Source organism: Kryptolebias marmoratus, linkage group LG8 (genome assembly GCF_001649575.2).
Source record: "Kryptolebias marmoratus isolate JLee-2015 linkage group LG8, ASM164957v2, whole genome shotgun sequence".
Classification (NCBI taxonomy): Eukaryota; Metazoa; Chordata; class Actinopteri; order Cyprinodontiformes; family Rivulidae; genus Kryptolebias; species Kryptolebias marmoratus.
Window position 1 is genome coordinate 8,248,649 of NC_051437.1, and position 22,503 is coordinate 8,271,151.

At 38.9% G+C, this 22,503-nt stretch overlaps 2 protein-coding genes across 2 annotated transcripts; one reads left to right on the forward strand and one right to left on the reverse strand.

Moving 5' to 3' along the window:
* Window positions 1-343: 343 nt before the first annotated feature.
* Window positions 344-9,302, reverse strand: cd63 (CD63 molecule). Its single transcript, XM_017419277.3, has 8 exons — window positions 9,146-9,302; window positions 8,337-8,422; window positions 4,602-4,790; window positions 4,401-4,475; window positions 4,217-4,315; window positions 3,862-4,005; window positions 2,563-2,646; window positions 344-688 (listed from the first exon to the last, which is right to left on the reverse strand). Exons 2-8 carry the CDS (start codon window positions 8,400-8,402, stop codon window positions 623-625), a joined length of 723 nt encoding a protein of 240 aa, XP_017274766.1. The 5' UTR covers window positions 8,403-8,422; window positions 9,146-9,302; the 3' UTR covers window positions 344-622.
* A 4,398-nt stretch (window positions 9,303-13,700) lies between these two features.
* On the forward strand, window positions 13,701-21,616 carry nemp1 (nuclear envelope integral membrane protein 1). Its single transcript, XM_017419154.3, has 9 exons — window positions 13,701-13,867; window positions 14,854-14,975; window positions 16,475-16,691; window positions 16,778-16,850; window positions 16,949-17,042; window positions 17,144-17,258; window positions 19,274-19,499; window positions 19,652-19,828; window positions 20,889-21,616. The coding sequence occupies exons 1-9, from the start codon at window positions 13,759-13,761 to the stop codon at window positions 21,043-21,045; spliced, it is 1,290 nt and encodes a 429-aa protein (XP_017274643.1). The 5' UTR covers window positions 13,701-13,758; the 3' UTR covers window positions 21,046-21,616.
* Window positions 21,617-22,503: the final 887 nt, after the last annotated feature.

Here is a 22,503-nt window from a genome sequence, read left to right on the forward strand (position 1 = left end):
TATATATATTTTTTGCTTTAGAGGCTTCAGTTCAGCACAGAACCGTACAGCAGCCTTTCAGCAGAACGACAGCTCTGACACCCGTAGCTGCAGCTGAAAAGTGTTAAACTGTACTTGTCATCCGCTTCCTGTGCCTTTTGCAAGCTTTTGGCCCGATGCTTTTGAAAAAGTTTCAAAAGTCATGTTCTCTATGAAATATTTTGTTATAATTTATTATTTGATCAGTATAATTTGAATGTTGTGTTCTTGTGCCAATATTAAGTACAATGTTTTGGAGTTTTATCTGCAATAAATATCTTTATGTTGCTTTTATTGTCTGTTAGTTTTTAAGAAAAACAGAAAATTTATTTAAAGAGTCTTTAATAAAAGCAGACCTTGGAAACCAGCAACATGTCATTACACAACCCGAAAACAGATACAGTACCTTTTATCCCAGAACATTCACCAAATTTACACTGAATGTTAACCTATTTTTCCTATGCATTTACAGCATCAGAGCAGAGACCTATTCAAAGAAAGATGTTCTGTGAATTTTAAATGAAGCATAGGTCGACTAACAAAAGTTTAGAAATGAAGCTCCCACTGAGTGTGAGCTGACCAGCCACAGCCACTCAGCTGTGAATTACATGACTTCATATTCGCTGCGGATGCTTCTCATCAACAAGCAGGCAAACACGACGCCCATAACCTGGAAGGAAAAAAGAATAAGGCTTATTTTGATGCTGCTTTTTCAATGGTCCACAATAAAGTTAGATAACATCAAATGTGGCATTTATATTTTTTAATAAATATGTAAGGTCTGGCTGTAAGAGGGGTTAGAAAACAGCCACTAGGGAGCACAAGCCAGCGTGTCTCTTGTGCCAACCCCAGGTAAATGGTGACGGTTGTGTCAGGAAGGGCATCCAACGTAAACTGACGTGAGCTCATCCAAGCGACACCGTGCTGGATCGGTTGTTAATAACGACCACCACCGGTGCTGTTGACAAACAGGCTGCCCGGGGAAATTAAGCTACTGTTAGTCGAAGACCACGAGAAGGGAAACGTGTCAGGATTCAGAGGGAGAAGAGGAAAGTCAAGAGTGTAGGACTGAGGGTAGCAACTTTAAACATAGGGACAATGACAGGCAAAGGTAGAGAGCTGGCTGATATGATGCAGAGGAGGAAGGAGAAAGGCTCACAGCATCAAGGCAGGTTTAAGCTGTTTTACTTTGGTGTGGATAGGAAGAGAAATGAAGTAGGGGTGTGATGTAGAAAAAGAGAAAAGTCTGGAAGGATCTTGATGAAGTGATAGAAAGTAATCCCAGGGAGGAGAGAGAGTGGTGATCGGAGCAGATCTGAATGGACATGTTGGTGAGGGAAACAGAGAGGAGGAGGTGATGGGCAGGTTTGGTGTCAAGGAAAAGAACCAGGAAGGACAGATGGTGGTGAACTTTGCCAAGAGGATGGAAATGGCTGTAGCAACACCTATTTCCAAAAGAGGGAGGAAAACAAAGTGACCTATAAGAGTGGAGGCAGGAGGACGCAGGTAGACTGCACTCTGTGTAGAAGAGGTAACCTGAGGGAGACTGTGGACTAGAAGGTTGTGGCCAGGTAGCATCTGAGGGTGGTGTGGAGGATGACTGGTGTGGTGATGAAGAGTAAAGAGTAAAGGCAGCGAAGAGGACCAAATGGTGGAAGTTGAGGAAGGAAGAATGTTGTGAGGAGTTCAGAAAGGAGCTGTTAAAGGCTCTGGGTGGTAAGAAAGAGCTTCCAGACGACTGGGCTACTACAGCCACAGTGATTAGAGAGACAGGTAGGAGGGTCATCTGGACAGAAAAAAAGAAGACAAGGAAACCTGGTGGTGGAATAGTGAAGTGCAGGAAGTTATCCAGAGGAAGAGATTAGCCAGGAAGAAATAGGACTGTGAGAGGACTGAAGAGAGTCGACAGGAATATAAGGAGATCAAACACAAGGCAAAGAGAGAGGTAGCAAAGGCGTATGACAAATTGTACAAGAGGTTGGACACTAAGGAGGGAGAGAAGGACTTGTATTGACTGGCAAAACAGAGGGACCAGGCTGGAAAGGATGTGCAGCAGGTGATGCTTGTTAAAGATAGACAGGAGACAGAACTGGAAGTGACAGAGCTGAAGATGTTGAGGTTCTCCTTGGGAGGAACAAGGATGGACAGGATTAGGAATGAGGACATCAGAGGTACAGCACAGGTTGAAGGACTGGGAGATAAAGTTAGAGATGGTTTGGACATGTGCAGAGGAGGGACAGTGGGGATATTGGTAGAAGGAGGTTAGAGACGCAGCTGCCAGGAAAAAGACAAAGATGAAGTTAGAGAGGACATGGAGGTAGTTGAAGTGAGGACAGAGGATGCGGAAGACAGTGTTAGATGGAGAAGGATGACTCGCTGTGGTGACTTCTGAAAAGGGAACAGCCGAAAGAAAAAGAAAAAGAAGAAGTGTAAGAGAGTTTAGTAAAAAGGATCTAGTTAAGACTCACTGCCAGTGAAGAATAGTTACCTTACATTAGTTAATACTGGAGGTGTTTTCTTATAGAACAGGCTCCTGTTACATACCTGCAGGATAGCAATGACAATTGCTGCAACTATCACCCACTGGATGTTATTCCTCACAAAAGTCTCCACAACATCATGACAACCCTATGAAATAAAACACACATTGTGTGAGAACAGTTGTCTGACAGGTTATTTTTAAAATGATATAGACAGAATTGTGATCCTTCACCTAACTGTAAAGGACTGCATGTCAACTCAGCTTTATTTAAAAAACAACATTAAATGTAACCTAACAAGCTGTACAGAGTAAAGCATACAGTATACACAGAACATAACACCTTCAGAGGACCCAGCAGGTCTGAACCACTGATCTCCTGACAGGAAGGTGGCCACTTAATACACTGAGTCTGATTAGCTATCAGGCTTAGTAACTAAGGAATGACACCATAAATGCATTAAAGAAACAACTTTAGGTCAGTCAAATATTGGTCACTTCTGATTCTCATGCTTCAGACATGCAGACCTGCTTGTCCAAGTGACAGAAAGAACTATTGTTCACGGGTGATATTTGCTTTTCATACTAGACTGGACAGTTTAATTTGTGAGATTTCTTCATATTTAAGCTGATTGAACCATCCACGTTGTACTCCCAAGAGTTAATTTGCACTAATGTTACATACTGTAGTTGTCTGTTGTATGTTTTATTTCACTCCAGGGCAACATCAGCACATTAGCACAGTTTGTTATATGAGAAGCTGCTCCAACTCAAAGTTCTTCTGTAGTTGCAGTTTCATCATAAGAAAAATTGTTTTCCTCTAAACATGATTATAAAGTCGTGATAAACAATAAAGTGGTAGGTGGGAGGAGTAGAAAATATTAATTTGTGGTCAGAGGGAGGGCAATTTTATTAAGATATTTGTAAATTTATATTCAAAATTGTAAAAAAAAATGTTACTACCAATTGAAATGTCATAAAATGTTGCCAAAAAGCAGCAGGTGAGGTCACTCCCACATGTTCAGTTGCTGCCAGAAACAGGGGCTCTGTCAGGCACCTGTTTAGTCACTGCATGATGAGTCTGTGTTCAGATGAGCGTTTCATTTGTCAAAGAGCAAGTGTTATCTAACTCGAGCCACGTTTCTGTCTAATATTTACATTCCATCTAAATGGAACGTGGACAGTGTTTGGTCTCAGTTAACACAGTCTCGAGGTTCAAACACCTCGTGCAGCCAAGAGCCAACAGCTGCCTCGTGTTTGGGGTGGATCCGTGTCTGGATCCACGACAAAGAAAATACTGTCAATATAAAGAATTCGGACCAATAATAAACGCCTTTGAGGGAATCATAGAAATATGGGTTTACCTTCTGGTACACTTTGCTGGCGTCTGTCATGGCATTTTTCCCACAGTTTGTAGTGACAATCTTGCAGCACGAGTCTGGCACCGTATTACCATCGGGGCTGAAGTTTCTCCAATCAGAGGAGCTGTTCACGCCACAGCACTTCCACTAAAATGAGCCAATTCAAAGCTCTGGTTATACAAGGGTCAGTCAGGTTTGACACACACACTATAAGGATATACAATAACCTGGGTCAACAGAGCATTAATAATTAATAATTTCATAAAGTGCAGGACTCACTAACAGGATACAGCAGTGTTATGAAAAGGTGTTGTCAGGCTATGCAAACAGTGACTGAAAGAGTTTAGACTGTCTGTACCTTCTCCTGAATTTGATCCACAGCATCGTGGAACTCTTTGGAGTTGTTCTGGTAGTGGTTGATCATGTCGGTGAGGCTATCCTGGACGATTTTTGAGAGCTATGTGGGAAACACAACATGAGAAGCAACATTAAAACACTGTTCTATAGAAATGACACAAGAAACAGTAACAATCCACGCTCACTTTGTTTCTGAAGACGTAGCCGAGGATTGCTGCTGCAATCTCGGCAACGATGATCAACGAGAGAAGGACGGCAAACTGGAGGAGGAAAAAAAAATAACGCGCATTAAAGAGAACGATTCTCCGTACCAGATAAATCCCGCGAGTTAAAGCTAACGAAAGCTCTTCGTTGTTTCATGGTTTAAGTCGGGCAGTGTGGATTACCGTGGTGATCATGCAGTGGTTCTCTTTCCAGGCTCCGCAGCAGCCGAAGAATGCGATGAAGAAAATCAAGACACCAACTGTGATGATGACAATGGGAGCTGCCGAGGCGGTCGCGTCATGAATCATGAAGGTTTTGTGCAGAGACACCTGAACCATGACTCCCACGATAATCAACGCAAAGCCACATAGCTGCAGGAAGAGAGAGAGAGATTTGGTTCATTTTCTTTAAGAAAACCTGTTCGTTTTATGTGACATAACTATTGCTACATGAATACAGTACAGGTCCGGTTGAGATTTGTGGGGGCTAAGAAAGGGTTAGGATTAATTTGAAGACAGAGTTTTCTTTAGAGCTAAAATCATCATCGTCATCATCAACATCAAAGATCCCCCAGCAACAATAAGATTCAATTTTAGACCATTAATGTCCGCAGCATTTTCTGACAATATACATGCATGTAATAGTTAAAACTATGACCCAAAATCTAAGTCTTTACATTTAAAACTTTCTGAATTACACATAAACCAGTAACTGGAGAACACGATCAGAATAAGGCGTGACTCAATTTAACACAACGTTCACTGGTTCTTGTTTCCAAATGTTAAAATCTTATTTAAACGTGATGAATAAGCACAGCAGAAGTTGCACCATCTTCAGTTCCTGAAATGAGAAAATGATCGTATGAAACTCTGCGTCCTAGGTGGGGACGACGACAGCAGCGCGGATGTTTCACAAACACTGAGGTGAACTGTTTGAGCACGATAAGCCGAGACCAACTAACGCCTGGGCAAACATCAGAGAACGGCACACTTTTCTTTGACTGCATTTCACCAGGGTGGCCCAGTGAGACATGAACACATGATGGGATTTAGTTGTTGGAGAAATGTAAAACTAGAGCATATTTTTCTTTGAATGGGCAGAAATAATAAGCTGTTCTGCTGATCAGCAGTTTGATTGCACCACTTCAAAGCCATGAACAAACAAACCAACAAGTATTTCACCACATTTTTGTTTGCAGTTGTGAAGTATGCTTGTTGTATTTGCCTTGTAAGAAAAAAAGGCCTATTGGCTTTTGAAAATTGTAAAATTGATTTATCTTTTTATTATGTTATTGAGAATTAGTGAAGTCAGCAGCTCTTTCAGCTGCTGCCTGCATAAACGGATGATTAAAACCAGATGTGGTGTGTCTATGTGCAACAAAGAATCCCTTCAGCAGTCCTGTAAACCCGTATAAATTCTGAAGGATTACTCGTGTATTTAACTAGACATCTGCATGATGATATTCATGTAAGCAGAGTGGGAAAAACCGAATTCAAACCATTTAATAATATAAAAGAATTACATGAATTTACTTTCTGACTTCATTTACGTATAACCAAGAGTATACCACACTTATTAAAAGACCCATGAGAGCTGATTAGTATTTTTATTTAGTGTTTAAAATGTTTTAAGTCTCATGGTTCAGGGCCTGAGGTGATTTATCCAAAATGAAGTAAGTAAATTAACTGGAAATTAACTAATTATTTAATTTAAGCACAAATTACAAAAAATGTACTAGTTTTATCTTTCCAAATATACAATTTGATGACTGTTTACTTTTACAGTGCATAAAATCTGAGCTCCAGTCATTCAGTATTCATGCCTCTAACACACATTATAAAACGTTCTTTACGTATGCAATTAAAACCTGAACATATGTAACGGGTCAAAACTACTTAGGTTACAAGAGGAAACCTAAAGAAATATTGTCTTTTGTCTATAGAGTCTGGATTTTCAAATACAGGTACTTGTGAATAAAAACTAAACTGTATGAACTATAAATTAATTTCTAATAATTGGACAATCCCAGCAATTTAAAGTCATTTATGACTAAAACAAATAGCCTTAACCTTCCTGAAGCCCTTGTAACTTTGGCTCCATTTGACCCGATGGCCACGGGAGGATTAATAATCGGTGTAATGATAAGATATTTAGTTGGTCATAAAAGGAGTTTAGGTTACACTCTAAAAACAAAATTATTACTCAAAAGAAAATTGCATAAAACCAGCACATGATAGGAAACTAGCATCACAACGTCACTGTAAATTTTTGCCATTTTCTCTAAATCGACTTCAATAATAGATCAATCTTTTAACCTTTATAAGGATTAATAAAAAAAGAAGTATGTAAATGTGGTATAGCCTTATAAAACTGATGCCTTACTTCTAGGTTACTGATTAACCTTTGCTTTGCTCTTGACGTCCATGTAACAGTGAAAAAACAAACATGTTACTACAGGAAGCAGCACTGATTGGATGCTTTCCTCCAGCTCAAAGACGTCCGAACGCTCAAGTGTTTTCATACACAGCATGTTAAATCAAACTAATAAGCTCCTTCTGAGACTGTGAACATCTGCTACCTGCCCCACTGTGAGACCGCTCGTTATCAGACGGGGTATTGTGTTAACCATGGTAACCCGCAGCTGACAACCTCTCCTCATTGACAACACCAATGTCAATATTTGAGCCGGGGTCAAATGGGTGGCTAATGGTTGACACTGGAAACAACAAGGAGTGAACAGAGCAGATAAACTGAGCCGAGGGGGTAAACCGAATACTGGCATCGATTACAAAGTAAAGAGATGACAATAAGTGACAAAAAAAGGCCCTGTTTACGTCACAGCTTCCTTCATCTGAGTATCTAAAAGCTGAGCGTGTAAATCCATTCGTCCTGAAGTAGAGACAGAGAGTGGTCCTCATGACAGGCATTATTCTGATGTGGAAAGTCCAGTTCTGTGAATCGAATGGTTCCAAAACAACTGACTGTTCAGCTCAGCAGTAGATCAAATCCTAATTTACTGCTAACAATGGAGAGATCTACCGCTGACTAAAAAACAGTTCATTTATTAGTCACTGTGTAATTAACATTCAAGGAAAAGTGTACGAGATCACAAGGAAGAACATTCGGGCTCAACTGGAGTGTTTATTCAGTCTACTGTTACATTTTGCCCAAATAAATGTGTAATAAGTCCTTACTATTTCCAGTTGTACTTATATAAATTTAAACTATTATTCTCTTAGAATACTAAATAGGAACAGTAAACTATGGTGTAACCAATAAAGGATTTCCTCTGTTGAAATACAGTTATGTTGTCACTTTAAGTCTCTGAAGGAGGAAAAGAGGAATATTAATTTGGAAATATCACCTTAAAGTTATATCATAAGATTCAGATTTCATTCCACTTCTGAAATTCTAAACAAAAAATTAAAAAAATCAACCCAATGCAGAGAGATGATGTTTTATTCTGTCCCGGATTTCATTAAAATCAAGCCATGAGCAAACACTCGAACAGGATTCAGGAAGTGCAAACGTCACAGGTTATTTGCCTTATGTGTGTTGCTCATCAGCTGAATTTCCAGATGATTACATCCCACAATCACACAACCTAAAATAGCAGAACAAAGTTGAATTTTTATGCTCAAAGTCACAGGGCTGGCCCAGAAACGAAAAGCCTTAAAACAAACCCAGACTCCAGGAAAGATAAGCTGATTTATTTCTATAACAAAAATCGGACAAAACATCATAATAAGTTTTTTTTTTTTTAACTTTCTCCTTTTCTTCTTTACTGCTTAACTTCTCACCAACATCGTCATACATCGTAACAGGGTTTGAGGGTGGTTTCCAAGTTAACTCTTGAGTTGTTATTAATTAATTTGTTTTTACAGAAACATTTGGAGGAGGTGTTGGCTGCTACTTACCCAGAAGATAAAGTTGAAAAAGAAAAGCAGATACTTGACACATTTCATTCCACCTTCCACAGCCATGGCTGACAATGATCAGGTTTCTGGATTTAAAAAAACAAAAAACAGAAAAGTAAAATAAAAAGTAAAATAAGGTGACTTATTAGACCACTACATCAGCTGTAATATGAGTAGCAGAAGAGGGGAAGATATGACTCATTTTTTAGCAGGACTGACTCAAGCTTTGAGCTCTAAAAACCCTTGGTAACTTTTTACTTTTGGACAAAAAACATCCCAAACAAACTGAAAGAAAAACACGCCTGAAGAAGCAGGAAGAGCACATATCCAAAATAAATATTAAGAGTAGGGTTCTCACACGGTGAAGGCTGCACTAAAAACTCATCCAAGTCGATAAAAGCTTTGTGTTAAATCACGACGTAGGCGTAAATAACACCCTATTCCCCAATAAAGTGATTGAAAGTTTTGTTTTGAGGAGCAGGGCCCGTTCAGCTCAGTTCAGGACCGTTAATAACCGTTGGTAACAATGCCAGCTTTGTCGCAGGCAAAATTACACCAATCACGGCAACAACAACCAAATTATTCACCCTTTCAGGTCGGAAATAACCTAAACTAACACCAACACAAACAACAAGTCGTTTAAAGCTACACTACTACCGAAGGAGCCAAATAAAACCCGCTTCTGGTTGTTTTTTTAAACAGTTGAAACCGTTACGTTGAGTTAAAATTAAAGAAGCGTTTCCGTCGAAAACGGGTCGACGTAACAAAAAAAAAACTATCAATAATTTATTTAGTCTTTTGTGACTTACCGTTGAGTAGAGTTATTTCAAGACCCAAAAGAAGGCGAAAATGACAATATGTGGAAAAGTTTCAGACAAAAAGTTCCGACGTGACCTGTCCCTCCGTCTTCAGCCCCTCTGTGTGGTCTAACGCGGTCTGCTGCTGCTTACTGAAGGGTAGGAGGCTGCCTTCAGGGGCGGCTCGGGAAATACAACACTCTTACGTTTGAGCTCCGACAAGCAGGGGGAGGGAGTTAAACTCCACGGCTTTCCGTGTGCTAATCTTTGGAAATTAAGTTCAGAGTTCATCCAGAATTTCAAATTTCTAAAAGCAACTTGTAATCCAGTCGCGGATATTTTTTTGTAAAATAATAAAAGTTTAAGATCTGTCTTTAAACAAACAAACAGAAAAAAAACTAAATTTTTCTTGACTTCAGTGAAGCTTACTAGTTTTCAACCGCAGTCCCAGAGCTCAAAGAGGTACTCATTGCTCAATGCCATAAATATCAGTAAAAAAAAAAAAAAGACAAAAGAAATATCCATATTTCTTTTATCATATCAACGGTTTATGTGTCCTTCAAGTTAAAAAAATTTGCAAGCAAAATTTGCTAACTTCTGCCAATATTGCATGCGACTGTTTACCTATGGAAACAGCGGAAGTGCCTGAAAAAAGGTCAACTACAGCAACATCCACGAAGGAGCCATTTGGGATCGAGAAGTCCAACAATTTTGATGTGTTGGTACATATTTACACTCAGATTTTTGTTAAGTAAAGTATGCAGCTAAAAATGTTTTGTTTACATTGAGTGCCTACCCACATTTCAGAATGTCATATCAATTTAATATCAGTAAAACTACAGGAGTAAACACTTGTTTACTCCTGTTATGTTTGATTTCATATTTTGAAATTAATAGCTTTAAAGAGACATGAAAATAGATCCAATTAAGATCTTATTTGTCACAACTGTATGTTGTTTGGACACCCATCTGTCTCAGGTAATGATGCGTTATCATAGCTACTAAATGATCTATATAAGCACAAATAATATAATTAGCATTGCCTATTCTGTTTCTAAATTTGTAATGATGCATACAAGGTTTTGGAATCAAAAGAACATTAACTGGACTGCAGGATAAATGTTAATAGGTTTATGTTTTTGACAAAGTACTGTAGTTAGAATTATGTTTATAATTTATTTATTGTTTTTATAACAGCAGTTTAAAAATAATGACATCTTTTAAACTGTTAGTTTATATTTATTAAATCATAATGTACAATAAAGTTGCTTTTGTTATTTATATAATCTCAAATAAATTCTAAATGCAGTTTAAGATTTTAATTAGTTTGGTTTAAGTTGTGTTAACCTAAATTAACCCAGTTTGTTACACCAGTTACTGTCCTACATCAAAGTTGTTGTTTTTTATGTTTGGCATGAATCTGACATACATAATTGCTTACCATATCCTAAGAGTAATACATATATATAATATAAATTGTATCATCTCTTAAAAACTGACCACAAATAGGAACTTTTTGTGTCATGCAAGTTACTCAATTGCTTCCTCTTTCACGCTCTGTAACTCCCATCTCAGGCAGCTGAATCACCAACTCCTTGTGCAATATTTTTGTAGAAATCCAATGACGCTGTGATCACTCAGCCTCGTAACAATCTCATGGGAACTAACTAAGATCATCTTATGATAAGAAGGGATGGAGTTGTAGCTGATTTGGTCAAACCTTGTAAATGACATTTTTGCGCATCTCATGTGATGTTGTGAGATCTCAAGAAATGTGTTAGTAAAGTGCAACGACATGTTGTTCACGTTGTTCAGCCTCTACCTTTGACCTAAATGCTCAGAAGTGATATGTTAACATCCTTCTGTCATGGCATCTTTAAATAGAAACACCTAAAAAGGACCGAATTCACAACAAGAGCTGATTAAGAAGCCATACATAGACACTGTGAGTATAAAATATGACTCAACTAAAGCAAAAACTGCTGCTGGCTGAAATAAAGACAAATATTATAGACGATTATGTTATTTTACCAGATGAGCAACAGTTTCCTCTTCCTACCCTTTGGGTACGCAGCAGTCAGTGACGCAGCAAGTTTGGCAACCTATCTGCAGGTAATCAGTCATTCCCTGCATGAAAGCTCAAAAGTGGTTTTGGGGTTTAGCTCTGACCTTTTTTTGCAGCGATTTGAACTACTTAAAGCAGAAAATACATAAAACCAATAATAGCCTAATCCAGTCAAAAGCACTACTTATCTAATAGGAAAAAATTGTGATGTGCAGCAATGTGCAGCGAGAAAACCCTTGGTTTTTCTCAACAAGCATTGTGCCCTCGTGTAAATATCTGCCGTTTTTGTTTCCTCCTCCGCCCACAGGAGGGTGCCAAGTGGTTGACATGTTGGAGTAACGAAGATGCAAAAGCATCGCTCAACCAGTGCACACAGTCACACTGTTTTCACTGGGAAAATGCACAGATAAAAAGCTCAGTTTGTGAGAAGAGCATGCTCTTCAGCAGAAGAATGAGTGCCCGCTTAGAGCCACATGGGGCCAGAGCCTGTCGCACTTGTCAAAGGGCAAGAAGCTTGGTCCACAGTGGACCGGTCAGAGTAAGGTAGGATTATTTTGTCTCTTCAGTTTTTTTTTTTAAATTCTGTCCAAACATATTAGATTTTCGTTGGAACAACAGCTGTTTAGATAAAAAAAATAAACATAAAGTGCAGTTAGTTGCCTAAAAAGTCAACATATCACTAAGCATTCTCTCTCTGACCTGCCCTGGATTGGGAGGCCTGAGGAAACCTTTGCTGTGTTTTTTCTGTGTGATAGATCCTCAACTGTTCCTGACGGGAGGCTCAGTTTGCTGTTCCTGGTCTTTTTCTCTCAATACAAGGGCAGGCCTGTGGTATAAGGTTTATACCTCTTATTTCAGTATTTGTATTGTTTTTTAGAAGTACAAATAAGAGAAAAACTGGCTAAAATAATTGTATTAAAATATGTGTATTGTGTGTGACTTTATAGGCTTAGTGAAAAGCAAAAAAAAAAAAAAAAGTAAAATGAACAAACGAACAAATCGGATAATACCTTAACACCTTTGTGCACTATAAGAGGTAAAGGTTCAAATTATTATTATTATTAAAGTATACTCTAGTATCTCTTGATAAGATTTTAAGACTGCAATATTTCTGCTTTTGACACATTGAGCTCATAACAAAACTTAGGAAATGATTTGCTGTCTCCACACTGATTTTTAATGCAGACGTATTTATTATTTTTTTATTGCATCAAAATATCAGTGCAATGTACAGAACAGTGGGAAATGAATAAAATAATGCCAGAGGGTCACAAGATAAAAATGAAAACAGAGAAGTGCACAAAAACAAGAAGGCAATAGTTCAGGGAATGCAGTTAAAAAATTTTAAAGTTTCAAGAGTTTTTACAGCTTTGGGGTTGGGTGAGGAACGTACGGCTTCTAGATAATGTAGTAATTCAGATACAAATAGATTAAATAGTGGCTTCTTGGCAGAAAATTTACATTTATGAATATGAAATCTAGCTAGAATTAATAACGGATTAATTATATGAAAGTGATTCTTTTAAGAGAAGCAAACATTGTAGAAACCAAAAAGCGCATCTGTGTACAAAAGGGAAAAACTACTGAGGATATGAGACTGAATATAACAAACAAAGCTTTTCCAGAAAGACACTGTGAAAGGACACCTCCAGAATAAGTGGACTGTGTTCTCATTGTCCAAATTACATAAAGAGCAGCTACAGTCGGTGCAGGCTGTGTTTGGCAGGATAACACCGATGGAGAGGTTTGAAGCACACATCACAACGTTTGTTGGTAATGATGCATTTAGAAGATAAACTCCCTACCGCTGTCCATTTGATATCAGGAGCAAACTGTCTCCAGTAGTGTGTTACATAAGGAGTGGTAGCTATGTCCTTCTGAAATAGAGATCTTATATTCCTGCTTCTTGTAGAGGGGCCACAACAGATTCAAGAACAGAACAATGGGTATCTACCGCTCTGTCCTCCACAGAAAGAGAATAGCCCTTAAACAGCATGAGAACTTCTTTAGGAGAAGCGTCCATAACAATAACAAATTCCCTAGGGGTAACTGGAATACATTAGGTGGATAGAAATTCAGAATATGACATTAGGTACCCATCAAAGTTAAGCAATTGTTTAACAAAAATAATATTATTCATGAACCAGTTAGGGAAAAACAGGGATTGATTTTTGTAAAGAATATTACAGTTATTCCACATGAGAAATGTGAGGGGAGAAATAAATTAGAGACCAAGCTAGGAGCCTCTGTTTGTGATACTTGGCTAGTTTTAGGGGCAGTTATTCTATATTGAACTTAAGTAAAAATGAAGGGCCATCAAGTCTAGAGAAAATATAATTAGGGATAAAGTTCCACAATGAGTCAGGGTTGAATGCAGACAGAACTACTTCCACGTTCATGTTTATGACTCAAAAGTACGCGACGTACAACGTAATGATGACGCCATTTTGCGCCACTGATAACTCAGTCTGGCATTGTGATTGGCTGATCAGCCTGCCACTCATCGAGCCGTCAGGAGCGGAAGGGGTGGGACGAGAAGAAGGGCAGAAGCGGAATCATCATGGCGGGATGCATGAAAATGTTAAACGGTTGCTTGTCGGCAGTAACTAAATTATTACTTTTCACGGCGTTTCTTGTGTGTTTGCCTCAGTCCTCACACCAGAGTATTGGTAAGAAACTGCGATACAAAACAGCAAACGACACGTTCAGTTTTATAATTCGTACTTTTAAACAAGCTCAAGCTAATCAATGTTAGCTTATGGCTGTGAGGCAAAACAAAACTGTGCCCGGTTTGAATTGAATGTTTGTGGCGCTTTATTTGCATATTGTAGACATCCGATTTGAACATTTGCTTTGTTTTGGTAGATTTATTTAGCAGCCATAATTGTGTTTAATGTCCTTAAACTGTTCTGTATACATTGAATGATTTACTAAAGCTCGTTTAATGATAAGACTCAAGTAAAAAAAAGGGTAAACAGCAGAATTTGTATGTGTTTACCCAGTCAGGAGAATCCCGTATTTGCAGCTAATTTTTAGCTAATAAATGTATTGAATATTTTTTTATCTGTTTTTGTTCGTTTAAAAATTGCGACATCTCTCAAGACAAAAACGCTTTTTTAGTAATTTAAAATGCCCACACGTATTATGTCAGCCTGGGTCTGACTAAAACACCAGTCAGCCATATTGTTTATTATAATCCCTGACATGCAAATTAATTCTGCTCATGTTGTTACAAAGCCGTGTTCTGCAGATAGATCTGCCCACTGACGTTTACATGGACTTGGACACTCCTGGACATGTCCTGGTCTTGTTGTTTGTCCACGTCCTGTCAGATCAGAGCTGTTTCAATGGCACAAGGAGGGCCATTAAAGTTGTTGTTGATTAGAGTTTTGTGGGCATTGTGATTTACACAAACATGTTCCTCTTCTTGTAAATGTAGAACAGTGCTTTTGTTTGTCTTTTTATTGGATCCAGTCAGTAATGAAATTATAAGCAGTGCAGTTGTTATCCTGAAGATAAGACTGATGTCTGTCAGCCAATGGGTAATAAGTAAATATCTGATGGGATTACTTTATAGTCAACCTTCCTGCCTAGGAAGTAAAATTTAGCGATACTGTGTTTTAGAGTTACACATGTCTTTGCTTGTCTAATCCAGGTAACACCCCCCCAATAACTGATCTGGAGGATGGAAAGGAGTACATCATGTCAGGATCTAACCGGTTCTGCTACAAGAATTCAGTAGTGCCAACCTGGAGGCAAACCTGGACAAGAATTCAGGTGAATTTCTTTAATATCTCCCAGCCACCATGAGCTAGGGAAAACATGATTTCTTCTCAGTCTGGATTATTTAGGGCCAGATTTTCACAGATGTGAAGTTCAGTTTCTGTTTCTGTCTGTAAAATTTAAACTGTGGTGGCCCGAAAAACACAAGCTCAAAAGACTAAAGTGCTTTAAAAGGAGCAGCACAAAATAGCAGAGTTGCAAACAAGCAGACCCATTTATAATCAGGAGCCTGTTGGAAAGAAATTGTAGGATGTTACTCTTCAGTTTAACTTGGTAACATTCACATGTGTTTTTTTTACGGTTCAGAATCAGACAGCACACATGATTGAAAAAAGTCAGTAAAACCATGTGTGTAGCCAAAATGTTGATTTGAACAATAGTTTTGACTTAACAGACAGCACTTATTGCAGTGTACTCTCCACCTCTGGATATTTCTCAGTTTTTTTTTTTCCCAGATGTAAATATTGGACCGTCATTCTCACGATTTTTTGATCATACTATTCTCAGGACTGGGAGGCAACAGGGAAAAAGTAGAAAATAACATCAAAACGATTATGGTGTGTGTTGATTCAGTCAAAACAAAAACTGCACACGTATAAAAACAAAGGCAAAGGTGCAAATGTTTTAATGCAATACTGTAACATAATCTTTCTAGAGAGATTTCAGGACATCTTGGATTTCATCCAGTTAATTAGGAATAGTTTAGTTTTGCAACTTATACTGGTATTCCAAATAAATTTACACAAGTCCCAAATCTCTCTCCTTTTGCTGGTGTTGCAGAGCAACTTGTACTGCTTTCAGTTGTTTTAAAAAGTTAGGTCATGCTTTTTTACAGTGGTAATTTTTGACAAAATTGGCAGTGACTTGCATAGCGCAGAGCTTAAAATGACTGTGTGGTTCATCGAAGTTCTCTTTTGTGCTCTGAAGAGAAATACTCATGAAACAGGGCTGGAACTTTCAGGCACAAATAAGGCGCTGCAGCTTGATAATACAGAAACTAATGCCAAAATTGTCTAAGTGGTGGGCCCAAACCCAAAGCAGATCTGGCCCTCTCTTCTGTTTTATTTTACAGCTATTCTTTACGTTGTGTGACACTACAATAAAACACAGGCTTGTAAGTGAAATTATTTTTACTTTTAGACTCTGATGAGATGCAACAATCTTAGTTAAAGGTTAAAAATACGGACAAGCAAACCTGGAGTCTAAATACTGCTTTTGGCAGAGCAGAGGAAACAGATGAAACATTCTGGAGAACCTTGTTTGAATGGAATCATGTTGTGAAGAAGGGATTTTGAAAGGCAGAGTAAAAAAACTATTTAAAGGACATCTTCTCTGAAGGTTGGTTTAGTAGCATGAAAAATAAGAATGACATTATTTTGTCAGTGTGGAAACGTAAACAGCCAATTTTCACCAAAGTCATAAAGTCAAAATATGAATATCTTGTTGAACTTGTGTACGTATAAGCTTCATTTAATTCTCACAATTTCTGACAGGTGAAAGTGTGGAGTTCAAAAGTATTTAAGGTAGAAACTGTAGAAGGTGAGGAGGAGCTGCAGGAGCTGGAGCGCTTCACTTTCTGGAACTGGTTTCAGAGTTTATTACGCGAACGACACAATGAAACGACCATTAACATCAACCTGTTCAGCAAAAAGATCTGCTTCAAGATCGATCCCACTGGAAACACGCAGTACACCGTCAAATCAACTCGCAGTAAGTGGAAAAACAAACCAACAACATATGTTTGATTAATGAAAGATAATAAACCACCAGTTTTTGTTTTCTTCTTCTTCTCGTAGAGTTTGATATCTACCTGTTTCTGGTGTTCCTCTCTGGGGCACTGTTGTTCATCTTTGCAGACTCTCTTAGCAGGTATTTGTGTTTCATAAACCGGTGTTTCATCTTCAGATTTAGGTGGATAATAATAGTTAGTAATCGTATATCTCTTTATGTTGTCACCTCCTATGCAGGAGTCAAGCTTTCTTCTACTCTGCTGGTATGAGTACAGGCATGATCGCCTCTCTCATCATTCTCGTCTTCATTCTGGCACGCTTTTTACCAAAGGTAAGTTATTTAATTACTCTGCAATTTCCATCACACTGTAAGTAAAATCACATTGACTTCATTGCTTGATTTTTGGACCTTTTGTGTGTTTTTTTTCACAGAAAAGCTCCTTTTATATGGTTATAGTTGGCGGTTGGTCATTCTGTCTGTACACCATCCAGCTCGTCTTCAGGAACCTTAAAGTAATTCTGCAAGATCACTGGCACATGGCATTAGGTACAGACTTTATGTAGACGCTAACCTTATAAAATTGAAAACTAAATACATGAACACTACCAGTGATGTCCTAGAAATCTGGTCGTAACCAGGTTCTAAAATGATTTAAATTTAACCTCAAGCGTACGAAAACACAGCAGATTTCTGTATGTCATTATTTATTAAAAAACAAAACAAAAAGCAAAACCAAAGTTAAAAATCTGTGCCTGAAAAATGAAGTCCACCCTTCCTGCTTGTATAGGATTTAAGAGGTTCAGTGTCAGCCAGGTGCTGCTGATCAGATGTATTGATTACCTGATCATCATCAGTGTGAGCGCCTCTGTAGAAGCAGGGGTTTGTCAGTTTGCTGCTCTGCATACAGGTGTGTGTTAACACAATGCCAAGGTGGAAAGACATCAGCAATGATCATAGAGAAGCAGCTGTTGCTGCCCATCAGTCTGATAACGGTTAAAGGTCATTTCTAATCAAGTTGTCAGCTGTCCTAAATGTCTTCAATCTTCCCAGGAGTGGCTGTATCAGCAAAATTCACCCCGAGGTCAGACTCTGTAATGATCAGAAATGACAAAAAGCCCAAGAGCTCCACCTCAGACCCTACAGGCCTCAGTTGGCCCATTAAAGGTGGGGCGGTGATGACTTGAGTTTGAAAAGTTGCCTCTGAATTAACCACAAGATGTCCGGAACAATATCCTTTGGACAGATGAGACCAAAGTAAAGTTGTTTACCCATAATTCACAGCGCCATGTTTGGAGAAAGCCAAACACAGCATAACGTCACAATCAGAAGCATGGTGGTGGAAGGCTGGTGGTGTGGGCAGGGTCTGGGCACCTCGCAGTCCTTCAGTCGACCTTGAACTCCTCTGTAGACCAGAGGTTTCTGGAGTCAAATGTGAGGCCGTCTGTCTGAAGCTTGGACCAAACTGGGTCGTGATGCAACAGAACAATAATCCCAAACACAGCAGCTGATCTACACCAGAACAGCTGAAAAGTAACAGAATGAAGGCGCTGCGCTGCGGTGATCCAATCAAAGTCCAAACTGATTAAATTGCTGTGATGGGACCTTAAAAGAGCTGTGCAAAAACAAATGAAGCAACTTCGTAATGAAGAGTGGGCCAAAATTCATCCACAGAGATGTAAGAAACTGATACAGAAAATGCGTTTTAAGTTATGCTGGTAAAGGCTGTTCTACAAGCTGTTGTTTTTCACACACAGCTTCCCCCCCGTTAATAATAAAATAATGAAATGGTAGAATCTGATGTTTTTGTTCACTTGAGGTTAGATCTGAAAAACTTTAGAAACTAATAAAGACAAGAGGATTAAAATTTAAAAATAACATTATTTATTTACAGAAGGTAGTGTACATTAATGAATATTAAACAAGTTAAAAGATAGCCAAAAACTACTTTTTATCTGTAGTGGTAAAAGGAGGCATCCAGACTGTAAATATATCACCTTAAACGACAGTAATCATAATAGATTAAAATATTAGAATATAAATAGTTGCTAGAAACATCTCCAAACATAAAACCATAACATGAGAAACTGCTTAATGTTGATAATGTTGTTCATCCAACAGCCATTTTCCCACCCTGCCTTTGAAGGAGTAATAGTTTGAGGACAGTCTGACTCATTAAGGTGGATAAATTACACTGAAGTGATGCTCTGAAAGAGAAAACTGACCAAACGTCCTTCTAACTGGGATCGTTCGGTCTCCTTGAGCAGCTCCTCTCGTCTTATTTGCCACTGATTTAACAGATAATAAAATCAGCCAGACGAGAAGGAGCCAAACTACGAAGAACTCTATAAATCTGTCCAACATTCTTGCACCTTATTAAGTATTCCCAACTTTTATGTCCCGATAAATAAAACTGAAAGAGGGTAAACTTTCTCCTTCTCCTGACTGTAAGTTGCATAATATCCTGAAAACGAGTGTAAAACGTGCCCTCATCAGCTTAGAGAAAGCACAAATTGGGTTGGCTTATTTATCACTGTTTGAATCCCTGTTTCTGTCTGCGTCAGGTTATGTAACTGTGGTGGGGTTCATCAGTTTCGCCGTCTGTTATCGTTACGGCCCTCTGGTGAACGAGAAGAGCATCAACATCCTGTCGTGGACGCTGCAGCTGTTTGGACTTCTTCTGATTTACTTGGGAATGCAGATTCAGCAAGTCGCCTTTGCTGTCATTGTGGCAGCTTTGTTCTCCAAAAACCTGGAGTACCCGGTCTCTCTGGCGGCCGGAGCGTGGAGGTATGTGCTGCTGAAATGTTAACAGCAGGTGGCGTAAGAGGACAGCCAGAGTAGAACCTGTGAACTCTCTCATGAGGCTCGTTTCTCATAATAAGTTTGTGTGATGTCGATTTTTTTTTTTTTTTCTAATTCATATACCTTGACTTCTGCAGGAAAGTGATGCGGTACGTTTACTGGAAGCCATTACCACGTCGCCTGCTGACTGAGGAGGAGTATCAGAAGGAGGGAGAGGAAGAAACCCTCCAGGCTCTGGAGGAGCTGAGGAAATACTGCAACAGTCCGGAGTTCAGCCCCTGGAGGGCAGTGTCCCGGCTCCAGTCCCCAAAAAGGTAGCTGCTGTGAACTTTGTGCTTTTGTCTTTACAACCTATTGTAAGTTTAACACAATGTGTTAAACTCAGTGTAGGTTTAACAGATGCATGTCACAACATCAGTTAGGAGATGAAGATGAGATCAGAGCCGTCGAACACCCAGACGGTCCAGTACAGTCCTCTGATTAAACACAAATGAGCTTTTCTTACCTCATCAAACTACAGTTTAGACTGAGTCACATCTTTATTTAGTTTAGATTCCTTTTTATCGGTGGTTAAAATCTAAAAATGTCAAATTACAAAATTCTACAAACATTTACTGTCCTGCAGTTCAGAAATAAAACAAGATAAAATGAGTCAGTGCCATGAACTCATCTGTTTTAATACCCAGAACGTAGATGAAGATCAAGCAGGTGGAATCTGAAATATTTTTATGATTTCAGGGTTCGTACAGGTGCTTGAAATCCTTGAAAATGCTTGAATTTTAACTGGGTTGTTTTCAAGGTTTGAAAAGTGCTTGATTTCGGCATATAGCTATTAAAAGTGCTTGATATTTTTTAAGCAGTTTTGTAATAAAGAGCACTCTAAAAGTTCAATTTAAAATCTTAATTTTATATTTTTTACGTTAAAGGCACAGAAAGTTTGTTCTCCGAGCAGCCAGGTGTAGATGGTGTTTATGAGAGACATTTCAAAACATAAAATTCTGTCATATTTTAGTTTACTTTGTGCCTGCTATGTAGAACACTGTCACAAGACATTATAAATGACTGAAAAGAATAATTTTGTATGATAGTGAGCTGTCTTCTTGAGTTTAAACGTATTGTTTTATCTCCAAAGTTTGAAAATTGACCTTAAAAATGCTTGAAAAGTGCTGGAATTTTACACTGGGAAAAGTCTATGAACCCTGAAGTTTGTGTTAAAGAATATAAAAATCAATTAGTCCAAAACAGCTCCATGCTGTGCACGTTTTAAAAGCATCTCTGTCAGCGTAATGTTGGCCAGACGTTCTCCTCAGTCGTAACGTTTCTGTTTGCTTTCCTGATTATTTTACCGTCGGTAAAACTCACCGTAATCCGCAGGTTTGCAGATTTTATCGAAGGATCGCCTCACCTGATGCCAAACGAGGTGTCCGTCCACGCACAGGAATACGGCCTTGCAGGAACTTTGTTCGAGGATGATTTTTTCGACACTGATGACGAGGAGGAGGATGTTAGGCCTTTGATGAAACCGGAGTGAGACGACACAGAGCGGGAGTCGGGGCCCAAACAGAAACTCTTAATGCCTTTCAGAAAGGTGATGGAAGACGCTTTCCACGGCTGTCGGCACTGAAGTTTGGGAATAAAGTGAAAACACGATCAAGGAAGCCTATGGACTGGAAGTCGGGCCAATTTGATCCATTTTATCTCCTGAGAAATGGGGAGTTGGGCAGATTTGTTAGTAATAAAAGAGGGCAAATTCATATTTTTTAAAGACTATGCACTCTATTCTTTCGGAGGAAAAGGCTTTACTGAAAAACTCCAGGAATGCTCAGAGGACTACGAGCTGTTGAATACTTTACATTTAGATTGTAACGAGTTTTCTAAGGAGATTGTAGTTTTCCCAGAACATTGTGTTTACAGCCTCTTGGCTCTGATTGTAAACATTCATCCACGGCAGCCTGATGCATTTCTAATTTACTGTTTCTGATTTCTGCTGCAAGAAGAAACTTTGGGTGAAGTTTGTTTTTCTCTTATGTTAATTATTTTAAGGGACAGGTCAATGTAAAGGGTCCTAAAGAAGTTTGAATAAAAAAGTATTTGTGTTTTAATTTTTCAATACGAGTGTCATTACTGAGAAATGTTTGAAACCCTCGTTGTTTTTTTTAGCTTTTACTAAAATAATATTCTTCCTCTGAAGTTATACTTTGCAGATCAAGTATCAATAAAATTAGGATTTAATGATGACATTTATTGTTTTACATGAAACATGTTTGACAAAATGAAATGTCCCAAAAAGTGGAAAAGCTCATATTGAGGTTCCACAAGTCATTCATTTTTCAGATTGCTTAAAAGCTCTTGATTTCACACCTGAATCAAAAGCATTTAATTGATCGTGTTTTTTGTAGTCCGGGTGTTTACGGTTTACTACAAACTAGGGGGAAGAAGAAATGTGGAAACTCCACCTTGGATTCAGCAAAGACCTGAGCTGAATTAAACTCAACTTGGTCAAACCAGTTTAATCCGTTTCAAACAGCTTTAAACTCTTTGTTCTCAGATTTGTTCATCCCAGGCTGAAGCAAATAAAGGTATCTGTAGGGATTTTTCTTGGCTTTCCTGGCATTTGGCGCAGCTGCATCTTGTTTCTGTAGGGTCCGGTATGTTTGTTCATTCATTGCTTCTTCCATCAACGACTTATTTAAATTGCTGTTGGCTTCATTGAGTGGGAGGAGACCTCGGGGCAGACCCTGAACTCGTTGGAGGGATTACGCCTCCTCTCTGGCCTGGGAACACCTTGGGATTCCCCAGGAGGAGCTGCGGCGAGTCACTGAGGAAAGGGAGGTCCGGGTTTCCCTCCTGGACCTGTCGCCTCCACGACCCGAGCCCCGGATAAACAGCAGAAGATGGATGTAGTTCGGAGGATTTCAGATGTTATTTGCTGCCGCCCGGTCCGAAGGAGTTTATTGACAAACATTCAGCCGTGCTCCTGAAGGAATCC